This window comes from Nannospalax galili, unplaced genomic scaffold (genome assembly GCF_000622305.1).
Source record: "Nannospalax galili isolate Female #2095 unplaced genomic scaffold, S.galili_v1.0 scaffold285, whole genome shotgun sequence".
NCBI lineage: Eukaryota > Metazoa > Chordata > Mammalia > Rodentia > Spalacidae > Nannospalax > Nannospalax galili.
Genome location: NW_008355157.1, coordinates 2,579,603 through 2,598,230, shown reverse-complemented (window position 1 = coordinate 2,598,230; position 18,628 = coordinate 2,579,603). Strand labels below are relative to the sequence as shown.

Below are 18,628 nucleotides of genomic sequence, written 5' to 3'. Positions count from 1 at the left end.
GGAAATTTTAGTAAAGACTGTAAAAGAAATTGAGTCCAAAACTACTGTGCTAAGAAAAACTATGAAAAAAAAAAAAAATCACAGAAACAAGCAAGTAAAGCAACAGAAACTCATCTATTTCATTTATGCTTAGAACTTTGTTTAAAGATTTGTATTTTATTTTAAATTACATGTACTGGAGTAGTATATATGCCTGTGAGTACAGATGCCCGAGGAGGCCAGAAAAGGGCATCAGATCCTCTGGAGCTGGAGTTACAGGAGGTTGTAAGCCACCTGATACAGGTGCTGGAAATTGAACTTAGGTCCTCTGTAAGAGCAGTATGTGCTCTTCTGAGCCATCTCTCCAGCCCTCTGAAACTCTGTTTTTTTAATAATAATTTAAAAAAAACCCAGAAATGAGAGGGAGTTATTATCAAGGAAAAATGACAATGATACTTGAAAAATGAACATCCCCCAAAGCTGTAGTATCACTTCAATTTTGTTTGAATGTTGTGTATCTACAATATATATGCATACATATAAAATCCTCAAATGACAGCCAATAAAAGGTTGACGACATATCCCTACCTCCTCTCAAGGAGTTACTGGCTGTTAATGATTGCTATGAAACAGGGTGTGATTTTCTTCAGTGGGGTAGCCAGTGGGGGACTAGTTAGGAAGGAGGAAATCAGAAGGAATGAAATGGGGGTAAGAGGAAGTAATGGGGGGTAAATATAATCACAATATATTTTATACTTGTATGAAAACTATCAAAAACTACAAACAAGCACATACAAAGGTTTGCAGCTGTGGTAAAGGAGCTGCATTTCACAATTTCCACTTCCACTGCTCTCAATGACTTCCACTTCCATTACCATAAATGTATGACAGAACCGGTCTCCCTTACCATCACCCTTGTCACCCTTAATCAGCTGTCTACACAGTAAGAGTGAATCTTTAAAAAAGTAAACTGGAGCCAGGTATGGTGGCACACACCTTTAGTTCCAGCACTCGGTGGCAGAGGCATCTGTGTGAGTTCAAGGTCAGCCTGGTCTACATAGTGAGTTCCAGCTACAGGGAAATCCTGTCTCAAAAAGACCAACCCCCCGCCCCAATAAAAACTGGTGCCAGGTGTGGTAGTACTCATCTTTAGTCCCAGCACTCATGAAGCAGAAACACACAAATCTCTGAGTTGGAGGCTGGTTTGGGCCAGAGACATGAATCAGTGGTTAAGAGAACTTACTGCCCTTGCATAGGACTGCGGTTCTGTTGCCAGCACCCACATGGCTGCTAACAAGTGTCCAGAACTCCAGTTCCAGGGATCTAATGCCCTCTTCTGGCCTCCGTGGGCACTGCATGTATGTGCTGGTACCCTAGCTCAGAAAAATGTTATTGAATAGGTTAATGCTGTTGTAATGAACAAAAAAAAAATACAGGCAAAACACTCATTCACATAAAAAATTAAAATATTTAAAAAAAAACCCAGTAACTGCCATTCTCATTTAAACCCTTCCTTATAATGGCACTCCCTATATGCACTTAGAACATAATTCAAAATCATGAATGTGACCTACACGTTCCTAAAAGCCCTGATACCCACTTTCATATCCATCTGCCCTCACTTTTTCCTTTCCTTTCCTTTCCCCCAGTCCCCTACATTCCTGCCACCTTTAGCTTTCCGTTATTGACTCGTTGTGTGTGTGTGTGTGTGTGTGTGTGTATGCTATCCCACATTAAACACAAGTACCATGATTCTTTGATTAATTAGTAACTCAAACTGTATCTCCTAACATGTTACTTCCTCATAGAGACCTTTCTCTGACTTTCAATTTAAATTCCATTTCCTGTTACACTATTCCCACGACAGTGTGCTTGTCCTTTGTAAGAAGCATCAAGACATGCATGCACTCACCTAACAGGTAATTTGTTCATCACTCTACTATACTCCACAATCTATGACGTGATCACAGTCACTACTGCATCCCCAATACTTAGCATGATGCCTGATACTAGATATGCATTCAAATTTTTCTGAGTAAATAATCCAAGTTAGTAGTTACCACCTTTAGTAACACTCAGAACAAAAAAAAATTATTATAATTAAGTACTAAATTATGTATATGATGTATATTTTTCTTACAGGTTGATTAAAAAATTTCTTTTAGTTTCAACAGATCTTAAAGTGTGCTTTCGCATATTTCTTGAAAATTTCAAGGAAAAAAAAATCAAATACCAGATCATGGAATTTAAAAGCCTTTATTAGAAATATTAAGGTTGTATTCTACTATTAAATATTAAGTTGTATTCTACTATTAACCTTTATTTTAACTTTCATCCTTATTCAAAATTCTATAAGATCTTAAACTTTTGTTTCTTAGTCAAGTTTTGCTTCTTATTAACTTTTACTTTTCTTCCATAAGGACTAGGTATGGGGCAAGGCAATAGCCATCTGCTTTTTGTACATATGCTTGAAAGTATGCTCAAGGCAAGAGGTGCTAACGTGAACTCACAAGAATTAACTAACTTTATAGATTTTATTGAACAGGTTTGTCCTTGGTTTCCTGAACAGAGTACCTTAAATGTAGAGATTCCTCTACTAGAACAAGCCAGAGCCTTACACCAACAATTTCACCTTTCTCCTCGCAGTCTGCACCACCTTCTACCCAACCTACCCACCTCTCAATGCAAACATCTGAGCAGATCTTGTGTTACATGTGCACCCCTTGCTCCCTTAGGCCCCCTCAATCCATATGGAGTTAACCCGTGTGGTCTCCTACCCAATGCCCTCTAGCAAATGGATGTATCGTCACTTACCTACTCCTGACAGGCATAATTATTCTTCTCTTTCTAATTCTTAAATGCCTTGTTCTTCATTCCCATAGTCAGAGAAAATTCAATCACTCGGTGTATCAGGCCCTCAGAGCAATTCACGAAGATGATTTCAACCCACCCTATACAGCCCGACAGACTTGGCTTGCACAAATGTATGAGGCCTCCTACAGATAATTCCCCACCTCGACTGATCCCCCGGAATGATACCCTTGGAGGACTGGTAGCCAATGACGGGTAAGATCCTGTTGGGCTGAATCAACCTAAGTCAGGACATGGACATGTATGTCCATGCTCCAATGACAGGTAAGGTTCATGACCGAATAGGACAACTTAAGACAGGCACAGTCCATGATCCTGGGGTCATCCCGAGGCAGAGCTGCCTACAGGCTCTTGCTGGACAGTCATTTTTAAAGAAAAAGGGTGGAAATGTAGCAGGAGGCCTCCAAAGATGGTGTGGACCCAGAGCCTTGGGATTTAGTGAGAATTCACTTCACTTCTTGGTCTGCAAACAGCCCGCCAAAAGTATCCCTTGCCTCCGTACCCTGCTCGCAAGCCCAGTGACAGCTGACAGACTGCATGGCACGGACCAATCAGAAAATGATACGCTGACTAAAGGGACTTGGGGGCAGAGAAAAGGGAGATATAAGGTGTGCCTCCTCCTGCATTAAATGAGTCTGCAGCACCTTGCCTAGTGCTTGCTTCTACCTGACTCCCGGGGTCTCTGTGTCATGACTCCATGCCTCTTACCCCCCACCCCCAATTGGCAGGGGACCCAATCCAGGTTAAGGTCTTCACAGCTGGCCTGAGGAGAACCCACAACAGCCAGCCACCAGCAATCCTAAGAAATAAACTTTGCTTTACTGGAGTCCTCCTATGTTTCCTGTGGCTATTCCCTGCCCAGCTTTTATCTAACAAACATAATCCATCATAAATGCTAGGATAGAAGAAGTGCACACTGCTAAGGGGATGTGCAAAAAATGACTGGGTTGGGTATATCAGTAGGAAAGCTTCTTGGAATAGCATACTTGAATAACGGTTGTTTTGGGGCGGGGGGAGCCTGGTGCTTAAAGTAAGTGAAATTTACCTAGTTTTGGATGCTAGAAATCTAAAATCAAACTGTTGGCAGGACCATGATTCCTTTGAAAAACTGTAGGAGAACTCTATTTCATGAACATAATGTTAAGGGTCTATAATTTAGTTAGGTGAATATAAGTTGACATTAGTTGGAGAAAAAGGTAGGTGCAATTCACAGATGTTAGTAACCCTAGCAATTCTAGGAAAATTCTAAGTATAGTTAAAGCTAACTTTAACTTATAGGCAAGGGGGTAATGAGAAGAGAGCTGGTAAGGTGGGCACAGGCCAGTTCCTAGAGGTCACGGAAGCTACCTAATGATTTTAAGTAGGGGACTGCTATGGTGACAGTTAACATGTTAACTATAGGAAGCAATGTCAACATGGGCTATTGGTAGAATAAACAATGATAGGAAGGGAACTAACTTGGAGACCAATCTACTAATGCAGATGAGGAATTCAAATAAAAAACATCACTGAAGATATTCTAGAGAGTAAGGCCTAGGTCCTGGAGATACAGAAAAGGCAAAAATCTATTGGATTTTGATTGGTCATATAGGATGAAAGGTATCCATTCTGAATTGCTGGGTACTGTCATACATTGCTATAGTGGATATAAATGAAAATGTAGGGTGAGAAATGAAATGAAGACAGTCAGTCTGGAAGTAGATCTAGGTGATGACTAACATGTACAGAACAGAGAAAAGGTCAGGTAGGTAGAAGAGTAATATACTGTAAGACTGTCCATAAACACAAATGAAATTCCCTTGAGAAGATGAGTATAGTGAACAGAAGTTTCCTGAAGATGCTTTCTAGAAGATGGATCTGAGTTATGAAGTGGGTGAAACCATTTCTGGCAGAAAAGCAACACAAATGATATCCAAGAAGAAAGGAATGTTGTATGAGCAGGTTCACCTTACAGGAGTCATAACAGGGAGTAAATGGTCGATAGTTTTGGTTTGCCCAGGACTGAGGAAATTTTTGGAATGTAATGTAACTTTCAGTATAAAACTGCACAGTCCCATATCCTAATCAAATAGAGGAGTTGATCACTAGAAAACATTAGAAAAATAATTAGTCAAAGTATGGGCTTGAAAAAAGAAGCAGAGACACTTATTTCTGATAGTATCATTCCCCATATGTTAAAGTTCGCTTGAACGATACTTAGAATTTTCCAGTAGCTATGGTCACTAACATCTTTGAATAAGACCTGCCTTTTCTACAGCTAATGCCAATTTATATTCACCTAACTAAATTACAGGCCCTTAAAATTCTGTTCATAATAAAAGACAGAATTTACAGAATTAAATAGCAGGTAGCAGGTATGTTTTGTAGCTTTTTTGATTAAAGAACTGAGGGCAATTAAAGAAGTGCTTCAACTAATTATCTGGCATGGGAGAAAGAAGGACTATGCCAAGGGAAACCAATTATTCAGGTACTTTCATAATCCAAATCTGCTGTGATTAGGGCTTAAGCATCTGTGCTAAACAAGAAAAATAAACTTATGGTTACTTAATGGTTACTGTGTCACAAGGACAAAAGTAGATTTTATGCACATTATCAACTTTCCATGAAACACAGGTGTAAAAGCTTTGTAACATTAAAAAGTTGATGCAGTTGCTGATGTACTTCATTTATCAAATGATTTTTAGAGCTTCTTATATGACATAACAAGTATAAGTAATCTTACCAATGCCAGAAGTTGAAAGAACATCCAGACACTAAGCTCACTATAAGATTAGATGTGAGAATTAAAAGAAACAGTTCAATGGATGAAAAAGAAATGATATTTACAACACAGTGCATGTCAAAGGTGAAAAACAAAGACTAAAAGACACTTCTAAGATTTTGTTCCCAGAAGATGTTAAGAACATGACCTCTGATACAGAAAAAGTATTTAGATGCAGGGCTCAACACACTGCATTTGAGATCATAGAAAGGTATTTAAATAGCATCTGGAAATGTAAATGGGCTATAATATTTTACTACATATTATGATGTACCATCATTTATTTGAGCTATAAGTTGCCTTATCTGTAATTAATATACTCATTTATAACTTTTCTATTGCATAACAATGAAAACTTTGAACATCGTGATAATAAACTAATTTCTATTTGTGTTAAGCTGGATGTACTCTTAAGCATGTTGGGGTGCTCTCCTCATTCTTGCTCACCATGAGGGAGAGGACATATTTCTCTTTCTTTTCTCCAGCCCCACCAGGTACAACTAGCTTATCTATTATTTTGCAGACTGCTGGTTAAACCCTTTCTAGTTATCTATGCATTCATATTTCCTTATCTTACATTTTAAATGTCTAAGGCTTATTTTCATGATAACCACTTGTACTCTAAATGAACACAGTATGTAAGGCAGCATATACACAAAAACCCACTAGTGTTAATTATAATAATGCATTTAAACATATTTTTTATTACAGAAATTTAAATTAAAAACATATTTCTGGGGCTGGAGAAACAGCTCAGAGGTTAAGAGCACTGACTGCTCTTGCAGAGGACCCGGATTCAATTCCTAGCACCCACGTGGTGGCTATGAACCGTCCTTAACTCCAGTTCCAGGGGAATCTCACGCCCTCTTCTGACCTCCATGGGCATTGCATGACAGGGATGCACTTACTTACATGCAGGCAATACATTCATACACACAAAAATAAAAATAATAAATATTTTTTGAAAATGCTGATTTCTTAAAAAAAAACCAAAAAACATATTTCCAAGTAGATAGAAGTACTTATTATCTTCTTTCAGCAATTATCAAACAAATCTTTCCAATTTCTTTTCAAGAATGCTTTAATTAGACTTATTGAAGAAAAAGTCAGATGCTTCCTCTTTATAGTTATTGGTTATTTGAGATACATATTTATCTTCTTGCTTTGCTAAAATACCAATTCACTTAAAAATACCAATTCACTTAAAAAAAACTCAAAAGGGAGATAAGATTTCTTTAAAGCATTTTATGTTCACAATTACGGAAAAAAACCCCCAATAATTTAGTCAGTTGATTTTTAATTCCTCCAATTTCTTTTAAGTTGATGAATGATTAAAGTTTTACTCCATTCAATTTGATAAAACAATGGGAATGTTTAAAGCCAAAGGACTTGTGCTCATTTTATGTATGTTTTGAAAGGTAAGGTAAGAATCAAGAAACTTTAATAGCAGCAATGGTAGTGTTCAAAAGATACTATATTTGATGAGTGGTGACTGGGTTATTTGTCTGTAAATATAAGGATACATACTTTTTACAGAGTAAGAAATTACATTAGTCTAGAAATGTGACAGTCTTAGAGTTTACTCTAAGATCTATGACCACTCCAGCTATGTGTATTTGGTTTTGTTTACACTACCACACTTGAGTTTCCTCCTATTGAGTGGGCTTTTAGTTCAGTTAGGTAGCTGTTGATTGCTGGAACATAGAACGGGATAAAGAGGAGGACACTAATGAATCTCTCAATTCTCATTAATGAAGCTCCCTCATGCAACAGAGGGCCAGGAACACAAAAGGTCAAAAATGGCCAAAACGTAGAGATCAAGAGTCTGCAGAATGCTGGTCCTTGGACAGGGCTCCTTTATTAAACTTCACTCACCCAGAGCTCAGGGACCATCATGGAGGAGAAGGGCAGAAACATTGTAAGAGCCAGGGAGGAGGTGCATGATTATATGGAAACAGAGTCCTACAAGCTCTTGGGACCAAGCTCATATAATTCTATGGCAATGTCAGCATACACAAGTCTGATGCAAACTCAGGCAGACAAAAACCCAGCATAGAACGGGAAAATGAACAGCAGACCCCAATCTTATCTGAAGAAATATTGGCAACTGATTACTGCTATGTGAGGAAGAGCTGATCTTCCTAAAACAAGGGACTCTAGGTAGGCTGACTAGACTTCAGTGGATGGACTTGCACTGAGGAACATGTGCGGACACTGAGTTGACACAGTGGGACTTAACACGGATGACAGAGTATATGGGATCCATAGTGTGTGTGGGGGTTATGGATGAGTGCCAGTGGGGATGGGGGTATAAAGACGATTAAGATTGTTTGAGATATTCTGTATGAAATATCTAAACATTCAATAAAAACAAAATTTTTAAAAAAGATACTATCTAACAGATCTCTTTATAGCATCTCACAGAACCTCCTGTTTCATATACAAATGCCAGGAAAATAATACCCCTAACAATCAAAGAGTAGACTACTACAGGCAATTATACTGAAATAGATAGATAATAAATCAACTATAAAGATTAAAAAACTGTACAATAATTTGTGTGGAATAGATTTCTATTCTATGCTGCACTTTCTTAAATAGGTTAGAATGAAGGCTTTCTGCCAAGAGAGTACTTATTTGGCCTTTGTTTAAACTAAAGAACTTCTAAAATCTTTAAAAAATTATTATTTATTTATTTGTGTGTTATGTATATATGTGTGTATATGCACCCACATGTGTGTATGGTTGCCTGAAGAGGTTAGATCCTTTGGAGTTGGAGTAACAGGCGGTTGTGAGCAGCCCAATGTGGTCCTCTGGAAGAGCAAAGAGTGCTCTTAACTGTTGAGCCATCTCTCCAGCTGAAGCAATCTTCTAAAGAATTTTTTAAAAATGAACAATGCAAAAAAATGAACAATGCTAAAAAATTCAGTATCAGAAAATTTGAAAGTGATTTCAAATTTTCCTTTTTTTCTTGGTATATTATATTTCATTTTAAAACTTCAAACAAAGGGGCCATCAAGTTATATTTGTTGATCACTGTCCGTCAGATGAAGTAATGTATTACTTTGTTCTTGTACAACTCTGGGACAAGTTCATTTTTGAGCAAAATTTACTATTTAAAAAATGTTTATTTTATTTTATTTTTATTTTAAGTGCGTAAGTGTATTGCCTGCATATATGCAAAAGCACCCGTGTCATGCAATGCCTGCAGAGGACAGAATAGGGAATCAGGTCCCCTGGAGCTGGAGTTATGGGTGGTTGTTAGCTGCCATGCAGGTGCTGGGATTCAAACCCGGTGTTCTGCAAGAATAGCAAATGCTCTTAACCACGGAGGCATCCTTCCAAGCCCAACATTTAATATTTTTCTTATGAATAGGACCAAAGATAGTGGTATACAAGTGGTTAAGCCAATGTGCTACAGTAGGAGTTGGAGGTTAATTCTTCAGAAATGATTACTAACATTTATAATAGTCTTGAAAAAGACTTTCATATGAAAAATTGATACGTGAGAGTATTCCTTAAATATTTAATTAAGGTTTCTGAAACACTTACCAACAGATTAAATGAAACAAATTCAGAATATTATCTCTGTGTGGATGATTATTATGAATATTAGACTCCTTAATTTATTCTTAATTTTATTGGGCTTTATCAGCTGAACATAAACATTACCTATAAAGACTACAGAAAGGTGGCAGAGCAGACTAGAGAGACTCTACCATAAATGAAAAAGGTGAGAAATACTTCACAATTAAGGAAAGCCCACAACGTCACAAAGAAAGAGGCAAACCCAGATGGAGGCCACGGTCCTTTAAGAACTAAATGCCATGGAGCAAATACCACAGCACACACAAGCCCTCAAAGCCAGTTCTACATTCCATCCTGAGTCCTCCTGCAAACATGCTGTCACAAAGCGATACCCTGATGGATGCTGTAGGCTGTGACTGGAGATGGTGCCAGTGGCAAACTTCTTATACACTCTCATGGGAAATGGAGAATTGCCTGGATAAAGTGGCAGGAAGAACTGGCATATATTTTTTCCACTAGGAGACATACTCCTGTGGAGTTAAGAAAAGACCTACAGAAAATGCAGTGATAAGATGTTATATACCTGTCTTTTCAAAAAGCCCTTGTTGATGTCATAAGTAGTTAATTTGTCTTTTAGTCCTTACTTCTCTATCATGATGTTTTGAGAAGAAGCTTTTTTTTCATCTTTAAGGTAGTAAATAACCACCAAGATCCCCAATAATGGCATCATTTTAATGATGGGACACATTCCATTAGACACATCATTTCTAAGACAGTTTTGTGGGTCTAAATCCTCCATACAGCTTGAGGATATTTATTAAAATCTCCAAGCTCTTTTTGAAATCTCACTTATGATTATAGTGGCACTCTACAAACACATGACCAGAATATGCCTATGCTAAAGCTGTCACCATTATCTTCTAAGGACTATCTGATCATTAATATACCAAAATGACAAAGAAAAAGTAAAATTAATAAAACCAATGGTTTCTCAGTTTGCTGCATAAGTATATTTCCCACTGGAGGTTTTCAAAGCTTTGCCTTATGTTCATGTCACTTTTCCCAAACTCTGTGAATCATCTATATTATTTTTTGTTGCATTCTAGACATACATATAAAAGTATGTTTTTCAGCTTTATTCTAAAAGTGTTTTTAATATAACCAGGTTTGTGAATAGAACAAATGTCTTCCTGCCTTAAAAAATGTTAGCATCACACAAAATCAGCTTTAACAGATAAAAATATGTGACAGCTATTACTTAGAAGGTAAAAATTAAACAGAAAGGTTGTACTTTATTGAGTCAATAAATACAATGTTGTAAGGCTATGGATTTAGTCACATTATTCCTTCTGAAGTTTCTTAAAATTTGAAATATAAAGATGGTAAGTTGTCATTATGCACAAACTACTTGTTATTTTAGATAGTGCCATTTTTTTGGCATCACATTCTAGATAATATTTTTGTGAGCAGAATTATACTGAAAATACTTGCTGCAAATGGTAGCTATAGTAATTACATAAAGTAAATATGTATAGAAATACATTATATGGTTAGGTTAAAAAACTGATATATTGAAATTTATAAGATACTAAAGTCTTTTTCTTTATTCGTCATATTTTGAGACACAAATATTATTTCTTTTCACCCACTAAACAGTGCCCCTGCTTTGGAAATCAGATTTAAGTATCAAGGAAACTAAGTAAATGAATTTTTAAAAATGGTATGAATGTTCATTTTATATAAAAAGAAATGAGTTAATCTTTTTCTCAATTTGTTCTTTTAATATTAAATTCTGGATGCTTTTCTATGTCTTTGCCTAATGGAAAAAAAATTAAACAAATCCTCAGAATCAGAAACAGACCCATACATGTGTTCAAAGTAGAATCTTTGTGCTGGAGAGACAGCACAGTTGTTAAAGGCTAAAGCTAACAACCAAATGTTAAAGTAGAATCTGTCTTTTGTCAAATAATAAATTGCCTGGTTCACAGGAATCATTAAGGAATAAGGTGATGGTAACAATCAAGTTCGCTATTTGGGTTTTAGTCATTTCAATGTGATACAACGACTACTGAAAATCAAGTTATTCTGACAAAAGTGTAGTACAGAAATATAGATATCCCCTCCTAAAATAGGTGCTTTTCCCCTTTAGTACCCTCATTGTTTTCAGCCAAGGGCAAAGAGCAAGGCAAAATAAATTAAGGCAAAAGAAAAAAAAATGGTGAGTGCGAGCATGTTATTGACCATGTAAGAAGACACGTGCAAAATATACCTCAGATACACTATAGGTAGATGAGCATGACGGAAGCCGAGCCTGGTTTTGCAGTGGAGAAAAGAAAACACCATTAAAGAGGAAATGATAGAATAGTAAGGGTCTCAGGAGGTTTACATGGCTCCATCACCAACAAATTTTCCAGATTATAAAACAGCCATAAAAGGAGACACATATCAAGGCTCAAGTTATTACAAGGAGAACCTTACACTTAAAAAACCAAAGATGCTCAACCCCTCCCTCAAGGTTGCTAAAAAGAAAAACATTCCAATTATAGAAATGACACCCCTATTCAGGCAGACTGTGGTATAACTTCCAGGATGCTTATTCAGGGGAGAAAGCAGAACACCAGGCAATTTTTCCTGTTGCACCACACTGACCTTCATTGTGTTAAAACTATGGTACATCTTTGTATTATTCCGTAAAGTGGCACGAATGTCAGTTCAATTATTTTGATTTACTTTCTTCTTATTCCATTTTCAGTATTAATGATCAACCAACCCCTCCTCTCTCTTTATACACATGCCAATAACAACACCATAAAATATTTAAAAAAGCCACATTTTCTCCACAGTTATCTTTTAGCAAAATACCTCCTTGTTTTATCTCATTGATTCTTCTTTCTCCCTCCTTCCTTCTCTTTCTTTTCCTTTATTCATTTTGATATGGAGTCTGACTGTGAAGCCCAGGCTGGCCTGGAACTGGCTATGTAGCCCAGGCTGGCTTCAAACATGCAATCCTTCTGTTCCAGCCATGCTGGGATTACAAGTGTGTGTGACCATACCCAGCTCATCGAACATCTGAACAGCTATTTTATTACTTTTTAAAAAGCAACTATTTTATACTTAAAACCATGTTTAACCACTATAATTTCCCCGATCTCCTGCCCCTGGCTGGCCTTGAATTATCAGGCTCAAGTGATCTTCCCACTTCTACCTCCTGAGTAGCTGGGAGTACTCAGTACTACTATACCAGGTTAACCTTTATGAGTGTGCATTGGTGACTTTCTGACCTGGTCTTAATTTCTTTCTTGTTATAGCAACATGCTCAATTATGTGGCCTCTTTCATTAAGTTTCACTATGCCCTATGAGCAGAAACAGCTAATGAATTCATTCTTTAGGCACAAATTCTTCATGAAGTTTCAGAATACAAAGTAGGGAATTGGAGAAGATGACAAATTGGAGAAATCAGAGACAACCTTCTTATCACATTTGCCCTTTAACAGATTTCTAGCATCTAGCCCAATAGAATATAGTAGAGGCTCAGTAAGTATTTACTGAATTAATGAATAAATGAACTTTTTAATAAATCTCTAAAAAACTAAGGTCATTTTCTGAACCTTTAAAATTTCTTATTGTGAAGATTTGTGATAAAAAGTATCACTGTCACTTATGCTTTGAAATAGTCTTTAAACTATGGTAAACTTTGCATATTAAGATATCTTTCAATCTTACACAGCTAATTTTCCTTAGTAAGACAACAAGTCAAAGAAAATCTTGCTTTGCATGTTTGTTCTATTTAAAACAATTTGAGAATTTGTCTTCCTTTTTTCCTCCTCAGTTCTCCATTTGCTGTTTCTAGGGAAACTTGTCAAGGAGACCTATCAATAGTACCTTATTTTTGTATTAAAGTCAGTTTTGAGAAAAAGGGAATTCTGTACTGTGCTTTAAATGCCACAGGTATGGCAAATGATGTTTTAGAAGTATTATATGAGAACTTTTTCCCCTTTTGGTTTGAAGCATAGGATAAGATAGAGCTTTCTTATTTTTCAGTACAAATGAAATCTCAGAATTAATTTTTCATATCAAGGGAATTCTAATGTGAAAATAACAATATTTGAGTGTTACTCAAGTTGATTTACTATCAACATTATTACAGACTGGTCTAGTACAAGTCAAAATTTTACATAAGTACTATAAACAATGTAGTAAACAAATGCAAATTATAAATTTCAATGTCAACATATCAAACAGCACAGATAGAGGTGTCTCAAAAATGTTTTATATATGAGTATTAAAAGACATTGATACTTGCCTAAGGAGGTAACTCTATAAACAAATATGTTTAGTTACTTAAGATCGACTGATTGTCTACTCATCTAAGGAATAATGTTCTGCTGTTTGTCCCTGCTCATTAAAAGGTAACTGATTCAATATAGATAATTTTGTATTTCTAAAAGCTATATATCAATGTATGATATATTGCCTGATCATGTCAAGGTACCTTTTCCATTTGTATCAAACTTCCTGAGGAAGGCATAAGAATTTAGGTGAGGTCAGATAGGCAATTCAATGGGATCCAAAAGATGATGACATGCATCAGGGGAAAAATCTTTATTAATAGTCAATGTAATAAATAGATATATGCAATAAATAAGATATAAGTAATAAATAGAAAAATGCAGTGTGTACAGAAAAAACATTTTAGAAGAGTTTAGGAGAAGAGTGGAATTTACAGGTACATTCTAAATTCTTACAAGAAACAGCAAAGAGGAATTTATGATCAATATTCTATAGGATAGCATCAATATTTGAAAGCTTAATTCTGTGGTGTCATTGTGTGTGTGTGTGTGCATGTAAGTGCAGGTGTCCATGGAGGCCAGTGGCATCTGATCCCTGAGCTGGAGTTATAGGCATTTATAAGCTGCTGAATTTGAGTGCTGGGAATAGAGTTCCAATCCTCTGCAAAAGCAGTACTCACTCTTAATCTCTGAGCCATCTCTCAGACCCTGTTTTTTTTAAAACTTTTATTTGGTCATAAATATTTCAAATATATTTCCATGCACAGTAACCTGAAAGCATCTCCTGAAAAATAAGCAGCTCTCCTTTTCTCAAGCTCTAAGATGAAGGGAAGTCACATATAAATATTTCTATGTCAATGCTATCTTGATGCACTAGCCACTTAGAAGACTCAACAAGCTTTTGCTGTAAAAGGTCAAAGAGCAAATATTCTAATCCTTCTGAGCCACATAATCTCTGCTTCAACTATTCAAAGTTCTGTTGTAGTTAAAAAAAAACAGATGAAGATTAGATTCAAATAAATGAGCATGTAAAATTTCAATAAACCATTATTTTTGAACACACTGAATTTTAATCATAATTTTTACAGGATATTTTAGTATTTTGATTTCCCCCCAAAATGCAAAAAATTCATTTTTAGTTTGTGGTCCTATAAAAGAGTGGGATATGAACCAAAGTATACAGTTTTCCAGACTCTGAGTCATAGAACTCACTTAAATGAATATGTGTGTGTGTGTGTGTGTGTGTATGCAAAATATACCAAAGATAATAGACCAATTCATAAAAACTACCAATGCAGAACTAAGGCTGTAATGAAAAATACCAACATTAAAAGACCTAAAAAAATCCTGTCATCTAATATATAACTTATATTGGCTTTATTTCATACCAGCTTTCCTTTAGAATCCAGTAAATAAAAATGCTAAAAAAAATCACTATTTAAAAGGCTGATTTTGTTATGACTTGATTCAGACTTTTAAAATACTAAAAAAAGAGTCTCAAGTGACAACCTTTTCCACTGGCTGACTTTTTTACACTTCAAATATCATTCCTTTATTTATAATGACAGTGCAAACGTTCATTGCTAATTATTATATTCTTTATAATTATCAGCTTTATCTTAGCTTAATTTATAAGACAATCTTCCTTTGAAAGTCATATTCCTTGTTATTGTTTTCCAAACTTTTAAAAATGAACAAATCTAGTTATCTGAAATCTATCTGTATGTATTTAAAATTGAATAGTAACTTATTTACATGGACTGCATAATAGATAAAAATGCATAATTTTGGATGGTGTTTATATTCCTTTGCTTATCTTTTTCTTTATATCTGTATTTTATCATCATTTATCTACTTGTCTTTCTGAATAATTTAATATTCAGATCCTCCTTGTCCTGATTGTCTTCAATATAGTACCTTGATAGCAAATTAACCTTGATTTGTATTATCTATACAAAGCATTAGTTTATGTTATTTTATCCTGTTTTTCTATCCTTAAAACTGTCTATTCTGGGCTTCAATCTTGTGCATTACTTTAAATATTCTCTTTACTATGTTATAGTGTTATACATAATTAAATAGAAAATTATTTTTTACTTATGTGGTTTTATTCTTTGGTCATTATTCTAAATACATTATACAGCTAAGAATTAGTAGCATATTTTGCCATCATTTAGTCAGGGATGTCATGCTTAGATATTATTAAATAATAATTCCATTATTATTACAATTGCTAAAAACCCATTTTATGGTTCATAATATTCCTGCTTATTCAAATGCAGTGATAATACATTCTGCCTTTTCTAGAGAACAGCTAATGTAGGATGAGAAATTGGCTTTCATTTAATAAATAAAATTTAATATTATAAATTCCAGAGCTCATCAGGTCTCTATACTTTGTGAAATATATTTCACAATATATTCAATTGGTACATGTCATACCAATTGAAGCATTTATAATTTAATTATGTCCTTACCCTACAGTTCTGAAATATATGTTCTTTTCAATTATAAAAATATATCTTCGAAAATAAGGATCTTTAATCTTTCACCCTACTGAAATATTCTGCAATGTTTCGATGAATTAAAAGGTCTCTATGGATTAAACCATAATCCTCTGAACACTTACAATAAATTTTCACTAAACGGAATGATCTCTTTTTGCCAATTTACTTTAGGAACAAAATCTGTTTAATTTTGTCTGATGTTGATACTAACTTTGTTCTTAGATTAAGCAACAATTTTTAATATGTAAGGGATATTTTATGGTGTGCTTAGGTAATAGGAAGTAAAGGAATTGAACACTCAGCTAAACATTTGATTTGCATACTTTTTCAGTTGAATTCTCCAGAGAAACACTATTTACTCTTTAATAATAATTTTTTTAGGAGTCCAATGATCCTCTGTTAGATAACTAGGGTTGATAAGTTTTTCATTTTAAGAAAATCTAGTGTTTAATAAGATCATTTAAATGATATAGCCCATATTTAAGAAAAATGTAATCAAGACATTGTGTTTCTAAGTGAAATTAAACAAAAAATGAAGATGTTGAGATTAATAATTATGTAGAAGTACAGTAGTTGAAAAACAGTGACATGAAATAACTCAATTTGGAAGGCAACAAACTTGTTCAATTTAATCCTAATCTTATATTAGCTTCTTTTTTCACAGGCCTTAGCAAGTTTCAACTTTCTAGTGTTAGTTTGGTTGAAAGAAAAAGACTATTTCCCATGATTAATTTGGGAAGAACATGACATTAAAATATATATTGGAATATTTTGATTCTTCCTAGGATAGTATTCAGTTATGTTCAGATTTGTTTAGTCACAAAATTCATACTTCATAAAATTAAGGACACTGTAATATTCTAGGAACTGATTATAGAACATTTTTCCAATTCTGTAATAATATACATACAAAAGGACTGGATCAAGAAAGAAACAGAGAAATGAGATATTTACATCAATCTTTCTCTGTTTAGCTTTCCAAATTTAATGACTGATATTAGCAAAAATATTTTGTACTTTAGTAATAATAAATGTGATACATATACAAACATCTACAATATTACTAAAAATAAGCTGACATCAGAGAATTAACTTTTATTCTGGTTTTTATGAAAAAAGTATTACAGCAGTATGAGTTATATAAATGGCAACAATATTGGGACATGTAAATCCAGGAATGAGATTCTCAAAAACTTTTTTGAAGCTCCAGAAATGGAAAGTCAGGGCTAAGTCATAAATTATTCAGTACAATAATTTAATTTTATTGTTAAATACTATTTTGAGGGGGCTGGAGAGATGATTCAGCAGTTAACACTGGTTGTTCTTGCAGAAGACCCGGGTTCGAATCCCAGCACCCACATGGCAGCTAACAATTATCCATAACTCCAGTCCCAGAGTATCTGACAGCCTCTTGTGATCTCCGCGGGCACTGCACAACACAGGTGCATTTACCTACATGCAGGCAATACACTCATACACATAAAATTAAAATAATAAAAAAATTAAAAAAATAGTATTTTGAAGACGTCTACTTTTTCAAGATGTATTTAGAGGGAAGGCCAAGTATTTTAAAAGTCTGAACCACCTGCTACAAAAAAATAGTTGTTAGTTATTTACTGGCTCTATTATGAACGTAGAATGTTGAGTGTCTATAAGGTGGTGTTTTCTTTCAAAAGATGTCTTATGTACATGTGGTCAGCTCAAGTGTTCATATGATGTTATATGAAGGCATTCTTGGTGGAGGTACTTGATGTTAATTTTTTTGCATACAAAATATGGGATAATTACTACAAAGGAATCTGAGTTTAGAGAAATTTATGAACTCTGAATATATGTGTCGACTGGCCAGATTATTTATGACATTCTAACACTGATCATTTTCCTTAAAAACTGAAATTGAATTACCATGGCCTTCCTCTTTGGGCCCAGTGAATAATTTATAATCTTGCTGACACATGGGCAAAAGACATGCTCAGTGGATAAGCTCCAAATAGATGTTTCAGGAAGAGATCATTAGAACATTCTATCATATATGAAGTACTGATTTTGACAAGTTTTTATTTTACATTGGGACCAAAATATTATTAAATTAACTGTAAGTAGGTTGTGTGGCTTGCAGGTCCTTTATACTGCCAGCTTAATCTTTATTTCACAAACATGAACATGTAGCCACAGCTAAAAAAAGTTGGGGGGAGTTGGGGGAGAGAGAAAAAGTAGAGGAGATAAGATGAGAGGACAAACCAATCAGATTTGGAATACCAGTCAGCAAAAGTCTTTAGGGGAAAGAAACATCACCAAGTGATATCATACATTTACTCTGAGAGAGTATCCTTTCACAATGACTTCTAGGTGATCTCTGAGCTCCTCCAGCTTTTGATGGAGCTACATGTAAATATCAGAAAATGAACTGAAAAGGCAGCTTGCTTGCTTTTCAGTTTTTCTTTTTCCTTTTAAAATATGATCATAGCATTACACATTTCTCACTGCCTTTGGCGGGCCTTTCAAAACACCAAAGATCTTTCTGTAACATAATACATTTTCAACAAACTTTTGACAAGGAAGCCAATATTTTATTTTGTTCAGTCACGATCTTTCCCCATCAAAGCATTAGTGAAGGTAAATACTACAAATTTTTATAATTTAGTGATTCTCTCTAAAATTTTCTAAAGTTATAATATATATTATAAATTTA

The 18,628-nt window shown here is 34.8% G+C and overlaps 1 protein-coding gene across 3 annotated transcripts in view; it reads right to left on the bottom strand.

Annotated features, from left to right (window-relative positions):
• Gphn (gephyrin) overlaps positions 1–18,628 on the bottom strand; it is a 578,173-nt gene that overhangs the window by 210,197 nt on the left and 349,348 nt on the right. Inside the window, exon 10 of one of the 3 annotated variants that reach the window (XM_008852140.2) lies at positions 11,409–11,450. The exons of the other annotated variants lie outside the window; for them this stretch is intronic. Coding sequence (XP_008850362.1) covers positions 11,409–11,450 — 42 coding nt within the window. The remainder of the gene's footprint in view (positions 1–11,408; positions 11,451–18,628) is intronic. 3 annotated transcript variants of the gene reach the window in all.